The sequence below is a fragment of the Phyllostomus discolor genome, chromosome 6 (assembly GCF_004126475.2).
Source record: "Phyllostomus discolor isolate MPI-MPIP mPhyDis1 chromosome 6, mPhyDis1.pri.v3, whole genome shotgun sequence".
Lineage (NCBI taxonomy): Eukaryota > Metazoa > Chordata > Mammalia > Chiroptera > Phyllostomidae > Phyllostomus > Phyllostomus discolor.
In genome coordinates this window covers 137,633,782-137,646,506 of record NC_040908.2, presented here as the reverse complement: position 1 = coordinate 137,646,506, position 12,725 = coordinate 137,633,782, and the positions used below count along the sequence as shown (strand labels likewise).

The window sequence follows — 12,725 nt, the reverse complement described above, 5'->3', positions numbered from 1 at the left end:
GAAATGTCTTTTTAAAGTGCTGCTCACCGAAACACAAGTTGATGACATTCCTTACATATTAAAAACACATTGGAAATTTCAAAGACGTTGAGGTCACTGATTTGCCTTGACCACAGATTTCATGCAATAAATAAATATAAAGGGAAAGAAAAGGAGACCAGATTAGACACATTGATACATGACAAACACAGAACCCTAAAGATTAAGTTACTAATACATCAAGACAAAGATTTGCATAAGAAGCCACAACACCAATAGTTAAGAAATATACATTGTTTTCTCCTTTAAGGATATTACAGGGTTACTGTTTTTAACATATGGCTTTTTTTTTTTTAACTCAGATGGGCTTCTGGCATTTGTTGGTGTTAGGAAACGATCTCACAAGTGGAAAATACCCCACGTTCTGCACGGTGGACCAATGAAAGTCTTTCCTCAGCGACTCAGGTTTTCTGCAGTTTTCAGGGGAACTCTCAGTGGCAGTTCATGACAATGCTGTTCATTTTCTTCGTATCCATTCATTCCACACAGCATGGAACATCCGTCTGGTCACATGCATCTCACAGCCCCTAGGGTCCCAGCCACACTAAATATCATTATAGAAATGGGCTAAACTTACAAGGTAACTGTTTCCAGATAGGTTCAGAACCTCTCACCTTTAAGGAAAATGTATATAAAACTTGAAAAGTGTAGGGGAAAGAAAAAATTGCAGCTGCTTGAAGACCAGTAGCTGGGCCTTACCTGGGCAAATTGCAATTCACACCAGTGCAGCTGTTCCCAGCTGCGAAACTCACTAGCTGCTGAGGAGATCCCTGTTCTCATCGTGAAGTTAACTTTCAGTTTGTACAAAACAAATCTGGCAACACCCATGGGATTTCCCCCCTTCTTTTAATCACAACAGCAATAATTAGCAGAAACCGGGTTGGCATCCAGCACCAGACTCAAGCTTTAGCCAGGAAGTGAGAGAGAAAATCCAAAAGCCATTTGTCCTGATACAAACATAGAGGTCCCGTGAAGAATGCCAATGCATTTCAGCTCTTGTCACCAGCCTTCAAGTTGCAAAGGCTGCAGGCAGTTTCCAAGCCTGACTTACTCCCCCTGCCTCTCCCACTGCCCCGGGTGTCCACGGCAGAGGCTCACTTTGGATGCCACTACACGAAATCGACCACATAATGCGGGCCTCTCAGCAATATGGCTTTCTCGTGGGAATGCGTGTTAATGGCAGACAGGTTACTGTGGGAGACGCAGGGGCAGGTGAGGCCACAGCTCAGCTTCCTACAGGTAAGTCTAGGGGACGCTCAGGGTTTAGCTCCTGTGGTGGATTCTAGTACGTTCTAGCTTTGGGAGCAAGACAGAAAAAGCGATCAAGGAGAGGGAAGAACCAACATGCACTGCGGGCAGAGGGGATGAAAACGGGAAGTTCACACCCATCTCCGTTTCCTTTTCTAAACGTGTTCACAGGCCGCTCTTGAAAACTGCAAGTTCACGTTGGTGTTGGCAAATGGCAATGATATTTGCCCTAGAAAAGGGAGAGTTCAGTAAAATGAGTGGAGACTTTTTTTTTAACAAATGAAGTCATTTTTAAGCAAATGTGACATTAAGGTCTGTTGTTGGGTTTCATTGCCGCTAAACGGGACGAAACTGTCACATCAATATACAAGATTTGAACTGGAAACTTTGCCTGAGACCCTTGTAATATGAAGACAAATAAGAAAATGATTGGAAAAAAAAGAGAAAGAAAATTATTCAAAGGGCCTCCCCTAAAGGCAACCATTTGAGGTTTAGATAGTATTCCCATAAGAAAACAGAAACCCAGACCACGTGACTCTAGCCTCGCCCTCTCTGCAGCCATTCATTAGATATTTATATGGACAGAAAACACCATCACGGCACACATGACCTGAACACAGGTCACATGTGAAGAATTTCATCTGTGCGTGTTCGGGATACCAGGAGGTAATACCGATCATGGCTTTGCCGACCTCTGCACACACGTGATTTGCTCTCGTTAGAGTGCAGTTCTGAGTGCTGGGAATTGGGAACCCTTAACACTGAATTAGCTAACTGTAGTCTTAAAAGCTATCATCTTAATTGGCTCACTCACTACTTACCTAAGCTGTATTTATGAGAAATTTCTGTAAATACCATGACCTAAAATGCACTATCAGCACAGTTTATATTATGGTTTTTTTCTACTAAACTCTCCATTTGCTTGACTTCTCTATGGCTGCAAGCGGCACTGACTATAAATGAAAAAGTGAAGAGTAAAAATTGAGAAGTTCTCTGTCTTTTCAGAGTGTGTGACTTACATATATAACACAGAGACAGAACCAGGGTAAGTCTCATTTTCCCAGAGGTTGGAAGGCAAGGTATCTACAGGCTATAGAAAGACATTTAGAAAAGATGAAATACGGGGTCGAGACATTGAACCACGGTGCTAACCATCATGTAGAAATTGGAATGGAGTCTGCGGCCACACCACCCAGGATGCACCCGGTGCCGTCTGATCTCAGAAGCTGAGCAGGGTTGGGCCTGGTTAGCACTTGGATGGGAGGCTGGAATGGAGCTCCATTGGGAATGCACAACAAACTAGGCACAAATTATGGGATGGCCTCTCATGGGGAGGTGGAGGAAATGACCCAAAGAACTCACAAATATGGTGATTTTTGCTTAGAGACGACTGAGGGAAGAGAACCGACCCTTCGCCGAGACCCACAGTGCTCAGGACCTAGTATCTGAGCGTCCTGGGCCCACCCGAGACAGCTGGTCCCAAGGAACGAAATGTTCCCAGGGGTGAGTCATCTCGGCAGTGCCCAAGCCTTACTCTGAAACATTTCCTGACCACCGCTGACCCTCCAAGTGGACCCTGCCCAGATCTTTCGGTGTCTGAACGTGAGCACTACGCTGTTCAGCTCAGCTCCACGACACCGCGGAGTCCAAATGAACAGTCCTGCGATTCTGCCCATCAGTACGTGCCTCGCGGGCACCGCCGGGGACAACACACAGGGGACGAGTCTGTTGAACCAAATCGCGCATGCGCACTGTGACGTCCCTGGAAAGCCCTCCCCTAGTTGATCCGCTCCCGTGGGGTAAAGCGCGTGCTCGGGGGGGACCAACCCTACTGGAAACGGACACCGTGGACGCAGGCAAAGAGCGCTCAGCGCTTCTGGTGGTCTGTCTAGCTCTTCACTACAGCATGCGACACTATGTCCTACGTTACCACTCTCATGCACAGATATGAACCCAGATGTGGGGAGAAAGAAGAAAAACGGGAAGAAAGCTGGGGAAAACATTAGGGCGAGGCAGGGCGGAGAAAGGGGCTCGAGTCTGGGCCGTCCCAGGCCCTCAGACTAGCACTGGGTGCCCAGTTCCAAATCCTTCACTGGCAGTTTGAGTCCCAGGGACGAGGTTCCCAGGGGGTCGATCATGTTCTTGTAACGCTCCCCACGGTGCTGAGCTAAGAATGGGCCCCAGTCCGGCTGCGGCGAACACACCAACTTGAGCCTCTGCAAAGAAGCCAAAGACACACAGGGTCACAGACGTAGTGTACCTGCTTCCCCAAGGCACCTCCGCCCCCGTCTCCAAACCGTGCGCAACCACAGCTGCCAGAGCGCCCTCTTGAGCGGAGAGGTCCCCCACCAGGAGAAGCAGCTAGGAAGATCAGCCATTAATTACCCAGGCCACGGATGCATTAAAGAGGAGACTCAGTTTGGTTCACTTGAAATTATTTACATCACCCTGCAAGCAATATGACAGCTGCTCGGGGTTTGCCTTGCACAAGATTAATAGAGGGTAAAGGACCCAGATTTTAATTACACACTTTGTCCCTCCAAATGAAGGGAACCCCTGCACATTCCTCTCCACTGCCAAACCCAATTTGCAAAGGACACGTGGGCTCCGTTACTTTTGTTCTCCAGTGTCAACACTGGGCTGCTGCATCAACATAATTGGATTTTGTTTAGCATATCTCCCAAAAGTATAAATATGGCCAGAGAAAAACATCCCAACCCCAAAGATATGTTGCCAAGAGTGAGAAAAGATTTTAATTATCTATTGACAAAAATACTTGCTTCTGACTAGGTTCAGCAGTGCTGGGTTCTCGCAGGCAAGCTAAAAATAATGGGGATGTCTCTAATCCTTCAGCTGAACCTCTTACGGAAACCATAATTTGACTGAAACGTATTTTAGAAAGAGGAAGGGACACATATTTCTGACTACATAAGAGAGGACAATTACATGTTTATCAGCTATTAAAGTGAAGCTGCTTCTTACAGCTGTTAGTGTAATCTCCCCTTAATAATCAGTTTGCAACCTTGGTGTCCCAAATGAACCGCAGTAAATTTATACAGCCCACTCATCAGTGTGGAGAATCTCAGCCTAACTCACAAAAAGTAGCGGAGGCTAAGCCAGCTCCTGTTCAGAGGGGAAGAGATTCCTGGGTCAGTCAGTGGGTGGGGAGGCTCCACTGGGGCCACACGCAAGCTCCCTGGGGTCAGGGAGCCCACAGTAACACACCTCAAGGGGACAATGGATAGAATTTCTCGAGGGTGAGAACCAGAATGCTGCCCCAGGGAGAAGGCTCCTACATCTCCCTCTGCCAAGTCTGTCTCCGTCTTTCTTTAGCCCAGTGAAAACAAAGGCTACCTCCCCCAGCACGTGGGCATCTGCTTATACATTCACTCACGGGCTTTATTCCCACCTGGGTTCTCCCCTCCTGAGCCTCCACCGTACATTCCAGAGACCTCTCTTCCTTTTCTCCTCCTGGCTGACCGAGAGTAGAGCCCCATCGCTGGTCCGCACTGCCCTCTACCAGCAGGTGATTCTGCACCGTGGTCATTAGACTGCAGTGCGCATGAGAATCACCTGGGAGCTACAGCCGCCCGGGTCCCACTGCCCCCAACCCAGGCTCCGTGGACCCCAGCTGGAGTCTGGTCTTTTGCACTTCCAATGGGCTCCCAGGGGTGCTGGTGCTGCTGGTCCTTGGGCCAGACCCTGAGTAGCACCAGTCTGGTCTGAAATGCCAGACCTCTGGGTCTTCGAGACGGAGACAGTGCAGGTCTATACTTAGCACGTCTGAGCACGTGACCTGTCGTAAATAACAGAGGCCTGACTGCACTTGACTGGCGGCAGTCCGTCCCCTTCCCATCCACTCTAGAGTGAGTGTGAGGGATTTTTTTTTTTCAGAGTGGGGGGCATTATAATTGAGAAATTGGTCCAGGAAGGGATTAACTGACAGAGAGAAAGACAAGTCTCATCTCTGCCGGCCATGCTCTGGGCCTTTCATTACGCTGTACAGCACAGGGACATGTTAACCAGCCTGGACCCCTCGACCACCCCCAACGCAGGCATGACAGAAGGGCAGTGATTTTTAATTTCATGGCTATAGATGTGTGGAGGGAGAGCCTTGAACAGAGAAGGCCATCAGGAAGGGGGGAAGCGTGATGCGAGGTCAAACACCAAACCCTGGGGCTGAAACTGTGGGTGGGGGCGGAGGAGCAGAAAGCTCCGGGGAAGAGGAGGCTTTGGCGCGTGGACCGCCCGGAGCTGTCGCCGCGCTGAGGAATAACGTAATAACAGCGCAGCCTGCGGATTGGCTCGGTGCCTCCATCAGAGGAATAATACATAATAAGAATGGGTTTCATAGAAACGGTGGCAACTGCAATCACTTAATCACCAAGTTTCCCTCCAGAATAAGTTTGCTGAACCTTTTTTTGTTTTGTTTTGTTTAATGCACAGGGCCTTCAGAGCAGCTCCCTTGGGAGGGGATGGAGGGGGAAGAAGCCGACAGACGTACCTCAATAAATCGGCCAGGAGCCAGATGCATTTTTATCACAAACATAATCGGGATCCAGATAACGGAGCAGGCGAGCATCAGCCATCCAAGCACCATGGACCAGGGAGGGTAACGGTAAGAGCCGTAGGTCATGGGCTCCCACTGGTAGAAGCTGAAGCAGAGGATGAACTGGGAAGAAAAGGGGAACACACGCATGAGGGGGGAGAAGCAGCCTCCATTGCACAGCCGTGCGCTGGGCCCCTGCTGCAGGTTTGATGCTCACGAATCTACCATCTCCTTGCACACCCATAACGGCCCTGAAAGGGAAGTATCAGCAACCCAGTCTCCAAATGACGACGCTGCCTCTCAAAGAGGTGCTGCCGACGCTCACACTCAGCTGCTGACCCTGTGTCCCAGAGGACCTGAGCAAAGCACCTGTGGGGGTGGACACACAGACAGGCTGGCAGGAAGAGTTTAGAGGACATACACCAAGGAGTAACTGATGGGGGGAGGTGGGAGCAGGGTGGTGGGTGTTTTAAGAAGCTGTCTGTACTTTCTATGATAGATCATTAGCTTTTTTATAAGAAATAAATCCCATTAAGTTTACGCAGTTTAATGTTTGAAAAGGGAATTGAATCTACTCCTTCCCCTTGAACGGAGAATGCCCGGCACCCAGGAGCCGACTGTACAGCTGCTGAGTGAGACCCGCAGTGGTCCCCACGCAGTGACTGAGTGGGAAGCGTGGTCCTGTCATGAGCAGTGGACAAAGAGAACAGAAGCACAGCCCCCTTTCGACACTCAAGGTGAAGGGGCCTCGTCTCCACACAGTGGGCGGACAGCCAGGAGGCCAAGAAGCTAATCTCTGCTCTGCTTCTAATGAACTGAGGGACCTTTATGTCTCTGCTAGAAAACAGATACAGTTCACACCCTGCAGATGACACAGCAGTTTTCTGGGAACAAGACTCTGGCATTCACTCCAGAGTCCCCCCTCCGTTTGAAGAGTGGTCACGGTTTTTTCCGCCCACTTGGGCCAGTGACAGCAGTGAGAACCCTTGGAAGACTTGGTTAGTGCAGCTGACACAGAACAAGGGCAGAGTGTGCTGGAAAAGAAGGCACCCAAAAGGACAGAACAGGGGTTCCTGCCGCTCTTGCCAAGTCTCTGGACATCCCATGCTGAGAAAATTGGGTACCTCCCTGGATCCATCCTGCCCCCGGCAGCATCAGCCTGGAACCGTGCACCTGAGGACGCTGACGCACGTGCTTTCTTCCTCCCCACCTTTCTGGTTCTGTCTTAAGCAGTAAAATAACTGCCCCAAAATGATTGCAGCAAATCAGTGTCAGGAAAGATAATCTACGGAGGTGTTTGGGGAAAGCACGAGGCACTGAACAAATGTAAGGCATCTGTGTGATTGCTGTGACGCCCAGGCTGCTGGGGTGAGTGAGCATTCCGGTGCAGTAATAATGCGATACATCAATTCGGAGCAACATGAGTCTGAAGACAACTGTTGAAAAAAAAACTGCTTTCCTGGAAAGCGATGCCTTACTCTAGGCCCCTTTTTAAACATCGGCCCCTAGCGTTATAAGCTTTATTAACCCGTCTGTTAGAAGTATGGCCTAATGTATTTATGGTAAGTTGCTCCATTTCATTTACTATATAAATAGCAATACATCTGCTTATGTGTGCGCATAATTCAGTAACGTGATCTGACTATGTACATAATAATTGCATGGAAAATATTTATAGCCCTATAAATCCATGAAGGAACATATAAAAATGATCAATTTTATTTCAGGGATTTTGAAGCAATTTAAACCCATAATCTTGGCTCATTCCAGCATACTACAAATAGCCATTTTATAGAAAAGGTCCAATGGCAATCAATCAATCAATCAATATGTGTTAGGCATGGCCCATCCACACCCATGTCCAGTGGGACCAATATCACATCAAACTTCTCCGTGCAAACTTGTTCTTGCAATAAATTCCCCTTGGCCATGTCAGCTTCGATAAAACCCTGCCCTCCCATGAGCCTGGCCACAAGAGATGAGCCACTGAGTCAGGCCCCCTTGACCTTTCGCTTACGGCAGCCCAAGGCCAGGACAGAGATTCCTCGGTTGATGATGATGACAGAACTGACCGCTGCTGCCTGGCCCTGGCTTCCAAGCACAGCAGGACGATCTGGTTCAGACTATTTTCTGGACCTCTCCCCGGGTCTCCGATGGGAGTGTTATTATGGGAGCCAAGTACAGCACAGCATAGCTGAGGCACTTCCTCCAAAAACCACAGCAAGTCCCCAGAATTCCTTTTCCCTGACATTCTACTCATAGAGATTATTTTAACCCCAAACTGGGATTAAAAAATTAAAGAGCACTGGGTTTTAGGAATGTATTGGAGTGTGGCCTAGACAAGCCTGAATTCAGCTCTTGGCTCTTCCTCCTGTAACCTTGTGGCCTTGGCCAAGCCCTGAGCCTCTCTGAGCCTCAGCGCACACAGCCGCAAAACAGGGGAAGCACCGGCCGCCGAGCAGAGTGGCCGCAGCTTTCAACACAGTGTCCGTGAAGTGCCTGCCTCTTACTAGACCTCCACAAACGGTACTGCTGGTTATTATCGCACGATCTCTCTACAGAAGGTCATCACGCTCTCCGAAGCTTACTCTCTTCCAGAACTGGAGGGCAAGACACGGAGAATCTAGAACAGAGAACAACTTTGACTTGACCCAAGAATAAGACACGTGCAGCAGTAACTGGAGGACACGGCGCAGCTCCACAGAGCCAGAGAACACGGGAGGTGGGAGGGTGTCGCCTTTCCTCCCCACCAATTAGGTGACCCCCAGTTCTTTGTACACATTTTGGCCCTGAATTCCAGAGAGTGGAAAATCTACCTCCCTTCCATTAGGCTCTCATGCCACATATCCAGTGGGACTTTTCAGACAAATGACAGCCTCTAAAATGTGAGTACCGCCATGGGCCTCAGAATGATGCCCGCGTCGGTGCCGGGGGAGACGGATGTCGAATGGCTTTTCTGTGTAAGCTTCTGTTTTCTTAGGAAGAAGTTGAGGTGTTTTGATTAAAACTCACTCTGTAGCAGTTGTTTTTTTTTTAAACGAAAACATATATTTTCTTTACAATTTTACTTCCATTCTGGCTTGTTCCTTTACAGAAGTGGGTACTGTGTAGGAAAACAAGGGTCTTAATCGGGTTTCTACTGCCACCTGCTGGATACAGATGGAATGACAGCTGGCTTCCTGCAGCCTTGGGAAATGACACCCACCCACCAGGGAGGAGGAGGGGGAAACGCAAGGTCTCCATGGATTACTGTGCTCGGAAAGGGCATGGAGGCAAAGCCTGCAGCCCATGGCACAAGAAGGGAGGTGACAGGATGAGCGTGTAAGTCCCCATGCAGATTTACTGATGCTTGAAAGGCTCTGCTCTCTAAGATGAATGTCAGCTGATCTCAAAATGTCATCACCTCACTTGAGTCTGGCTAAATAGTCCTCAGAGCAATAAAAATGAACAATCAAAGTCTAATATTATGCCATATTCATTGTAGAATGTCTGCATTGAGTAGCGGTTAGAAGCAAGGGTTCTGCAGCCAGACCCGCGTTCGAACCCAAGCTGTTGCTGTGCATTAGGTGTGCAATGCGAGGCAAGTCTTATAACCTCTGGGCTTGGGTTTCCTCATCTGCAAAATGGAGAGGACTATAATGCCCAGCCCACAGAGCTGCTGTCAGGAGAGCTGACATGATATACACAAAGCACTTTGAACACAGCCCAGACCACTGTTGGGGACTGCCCTGCCTGGTCTCAGAAAGCTGTAACCCCCCGTGACTTAGGCTAAGTGAGAGACCTCTGGACCAGGAGCCACTAATGAGACAAAACTTATTTCCCTGGCATGAACGCTGCCTGTTCTGTGCCTGACCTCCTAAGCTTGATCAAGTTAGCCAATGACGGGTAAGATTTCCCACGGAGGGAATCACCTAAGACAGGTATGATCACAAGGAGATCTCTGGGAAGAGACTCGGGGTTGTGGAAATGAAGGGGTGATGGACATCAACCCCTGCCCCCTTGGCTTTGTCAAAGCCTGAGTCCTTGTTCTTAGAAGTGAGAAATCCAAGTCTCCTGGCTGCCTTTGTCTCCTCTGTTAACTCAGGCCTGCAGAAATAGCAGGGGCGGTGTAGCCCAGACCAGAAACGGCGGACCCCCGGGGTAATCAGGCCTGGGACATAGAACATGCAAGATCCTGTGAGATCTGTTTGCTGGAGGATGTGATTAAATTAGAATATGAAGGCACAAGCAGGAAACGAAACTAGCCCTTTGAGCCATATGTTAAAACTCCAAGCTCTGCCCAGAGTCACAGCGGGGGTTCTGTCTGCACCTTTGTAAGTCACCTACTTCTTTAGATCTTTTCTGCCAGACTGTGAATCCACAAACTAAGTCTGTTTTCTCAATAAAAATCTGCTTGGGAGTGGATATGGGCACTCCCCACTAGAGAGAGTGGCTGTTCCCCTCCTACTTCCCCACAGGACCTGGTTGTCTCTGTGTATGTTTTTCTCATGTGTCAACAAGCCATCCACAGCATTCCATGCTCACTACGGGCCGGTGAGCACACATCAGACCATGGTTAGCAGGGGGACATAGGATTGCTATCTGCCACCAGTGCGTGAGACAGGCTGAGGTCATGGGAAATGCTCCGTAAGATGCTCCAATCTATGCCTGGGTCCTAGCTCTGCACCCAGCTGGCTAAGGCTCAGTAAGCACATTGCTTCACCTCTTTCCCACACCCAAAAGACAAGAACAACACCGGTCCTCCCAGCTCCCCAGGCTCTCACGTAGGTACAGTCCTCACGTGAGCCACCTACAGATGCAAGGTGCTCTCGGCACAATGAAGCATGCAGTCCTTACAGTTAAAATGGTCGGTGTGACAAATGCCCAGCAGACTTTCCAGAAGATGTTTGGCTGAAAGCCGATCATCATCTCTATGTCTTCACAGAACCGTTGCAAGCCTGCAAACAGACAAGGGGAGGTGAAGCATGAGGGGCAAGGGTGTGGGGGATGGGCAGCATGAGAGCCCCTCACTCAAGTGCATTGGCAAGGGGTGGCCCCAGCCTGGCATCCACATAACCCCGATGATGCAGGAAACTATCAGACATGACTCACTGCTGGGAAGGTCAGGGAAAATTGGACATGTAAAGAGATACCCTACATACTCTCCGCAGTGAGGTTCAAAAGTGTCACCCTACACACACACCCAGCGACATCTAAAAAGCTCAGGTCCAGCCCAGGAGTCTCAGCACTGCTACCGCTGGGCATATCCACCCGCTCGGCTGTTTTCAGAGGTGGCCTTATGTGCTCAGCAACGACTCCAGCAAAACCAACTAAGACTGTGCTCAGTAAGTACAGTGTATCATGAAAGCCTTGGGATTCAGAGTGAGGAGGGTCTCTGTGCATTGGTTTTTGTGCCCCCTCCCAAGGATAGTCCTCCGAGAATTGGTTTATCCTGGCTCTGTGTGATGACAGCGTCAGGCAAAACCCCACGTGAGTTCCGAGTGGAACATCGCCCATGTTGCTGGAGCTCGAGGGGCTGCTATCTTCTTGGTCACTGGTCAACTCAACTAAAGGAACATGCAGGAAAGATATTTGTTCTCATGGCCACATGGAGCCACCACCCCTTGGCTTACGAAGGTTTTAAAACCACTCCTTGAAAGAACTAGCCACGGAGACATGTTTTCAAATGGTGCAGTTTCCTGCCTTGTTCCCTGAGGTCTCTCAGAACCATGGGCTCGCTGAGCTGAGGGACCTGAGTGACTCAGGCTCCTTCACCACCAGCAAGGAGCTGACAAGGGAACCAGCGGTCTCAGCTTAATTCTCCTGGTTCCTTCATCCCCTAGGTCATTTCTGAGGAAAGACGAGGAGGCACCTCTGCCTCCCCACCCCCCGCCCCCACCTAGAGAATAACCCCCTGGGTACCCTCAGGCCTGCCTCCCTGAGACCTGGGCCACAGGCCCCTCCTGTGCCCGGGCTCCCCCAGCCCCCTGGATTCCTGGGTCCTGAGCCCCATGAGGAGCGGGGAGTTCCGTCTCTGGGGCTCCTCCTCCAGCCTTCACTCACCACCTCTCACCCTTTGCCATCACCTCCCTGTGCACCTGCTAGACCAGCTGCCTTCACCTGCCCACAGCCCCTACCCCCAGCCCCAGCCCAGACTTCTCCCTCCGGGTCCGTTGTCCCAACACCTGCCCTCTGCTACGTGCAAGTGGGGAAGAATGGAGTTGCATGAGAAGATAGTCTCTCGCTGGCGTAGAAAGCAGAGATATGGCATTTTGTGGGGGGGGAACAAAATGGTTCACCTCAGCCCATCATGTTATGAAAAGAGGTCCAAGGTCACCGCCACTGACAAAAGAGTGGATCCTGAGGCTGTGGCGGCACTCAGCTTCTGGCATTCACTTCTTCTACTCCATGCCCAGAATGTCACCGAGCCTCGTGGCCGGTGCCGAGAACACTACTGAGGACTCAGCGAAGGCAGCTTTCCCCACTCACTCCGGAAGTTCTCGGGGTACAGTGAGCTTCCCGCTCTCCTTCAAGACAGCCCTGATGGGGGTCAGCCACAAACGCTGTGCGGTGGGAAGAGCGCTTGACCAGCAGTTGGGATCCGAGACTGGAACTTGGCTCTGCCTCCACCCACTGCGTGCCCTGAGGGACAGCATGCCCTCCTTGGAGCCTTGGCTGGTTTACTGAGGGGACTGGGCCACAGGCGCTCTGAGGGCCTTTCTGGGGAGGCCAGTCCATGAGGGAGAGGGGTCCACAGGCGAGAAAGAAGTGTGTGCTTTGAGCAGCAGCCCTGCCCGTCTTTGGACGGCCACTTGTGTCTTTCCTTCAGTGCCATCCATGCCTTCACTGGATGGCCTCTGGACACCAGGCCCTCTGGCCCGGAGCGATGGGAGACAACCAAAGGAAGAGG

At 50.3% G+C, this 12,725-nt stretch overlaps 1 protein-coding gene across 1 annotated transcript in view; it reads right to left on the bottom strand.

Moving 5' to 3' along the window:
- Positions 1–762: 762 nt before the first annotated feature.
- The window catches only part of SLC6A5 (solute carrier family 6 member 5), a 50,727-nt gene continuing 38,764 nt past the window's right edge, over positions 763–12,725 (bottom strand). Inside the window, exons 17-19 of the mRNA XM_036029999.1 lie at positions 10,673–10,773; positions 5,792–5,959; positions 763–3,503 (exon numbers count right to left, since the gene is read on the bottom strand). Of these exons, the coding sequence (XP_035885892.1) occupies positions 3,348–3,503; positions 5,792–5,959; positions 10,673–10,773 (425 nt within the window). The 3' untranslated portion in view covers positions 763–3,347. The remainder of the gene's footprint in view (positions 3,504–5,791; positions 5,960–10,672; positions 10,774–12,725) is intronic.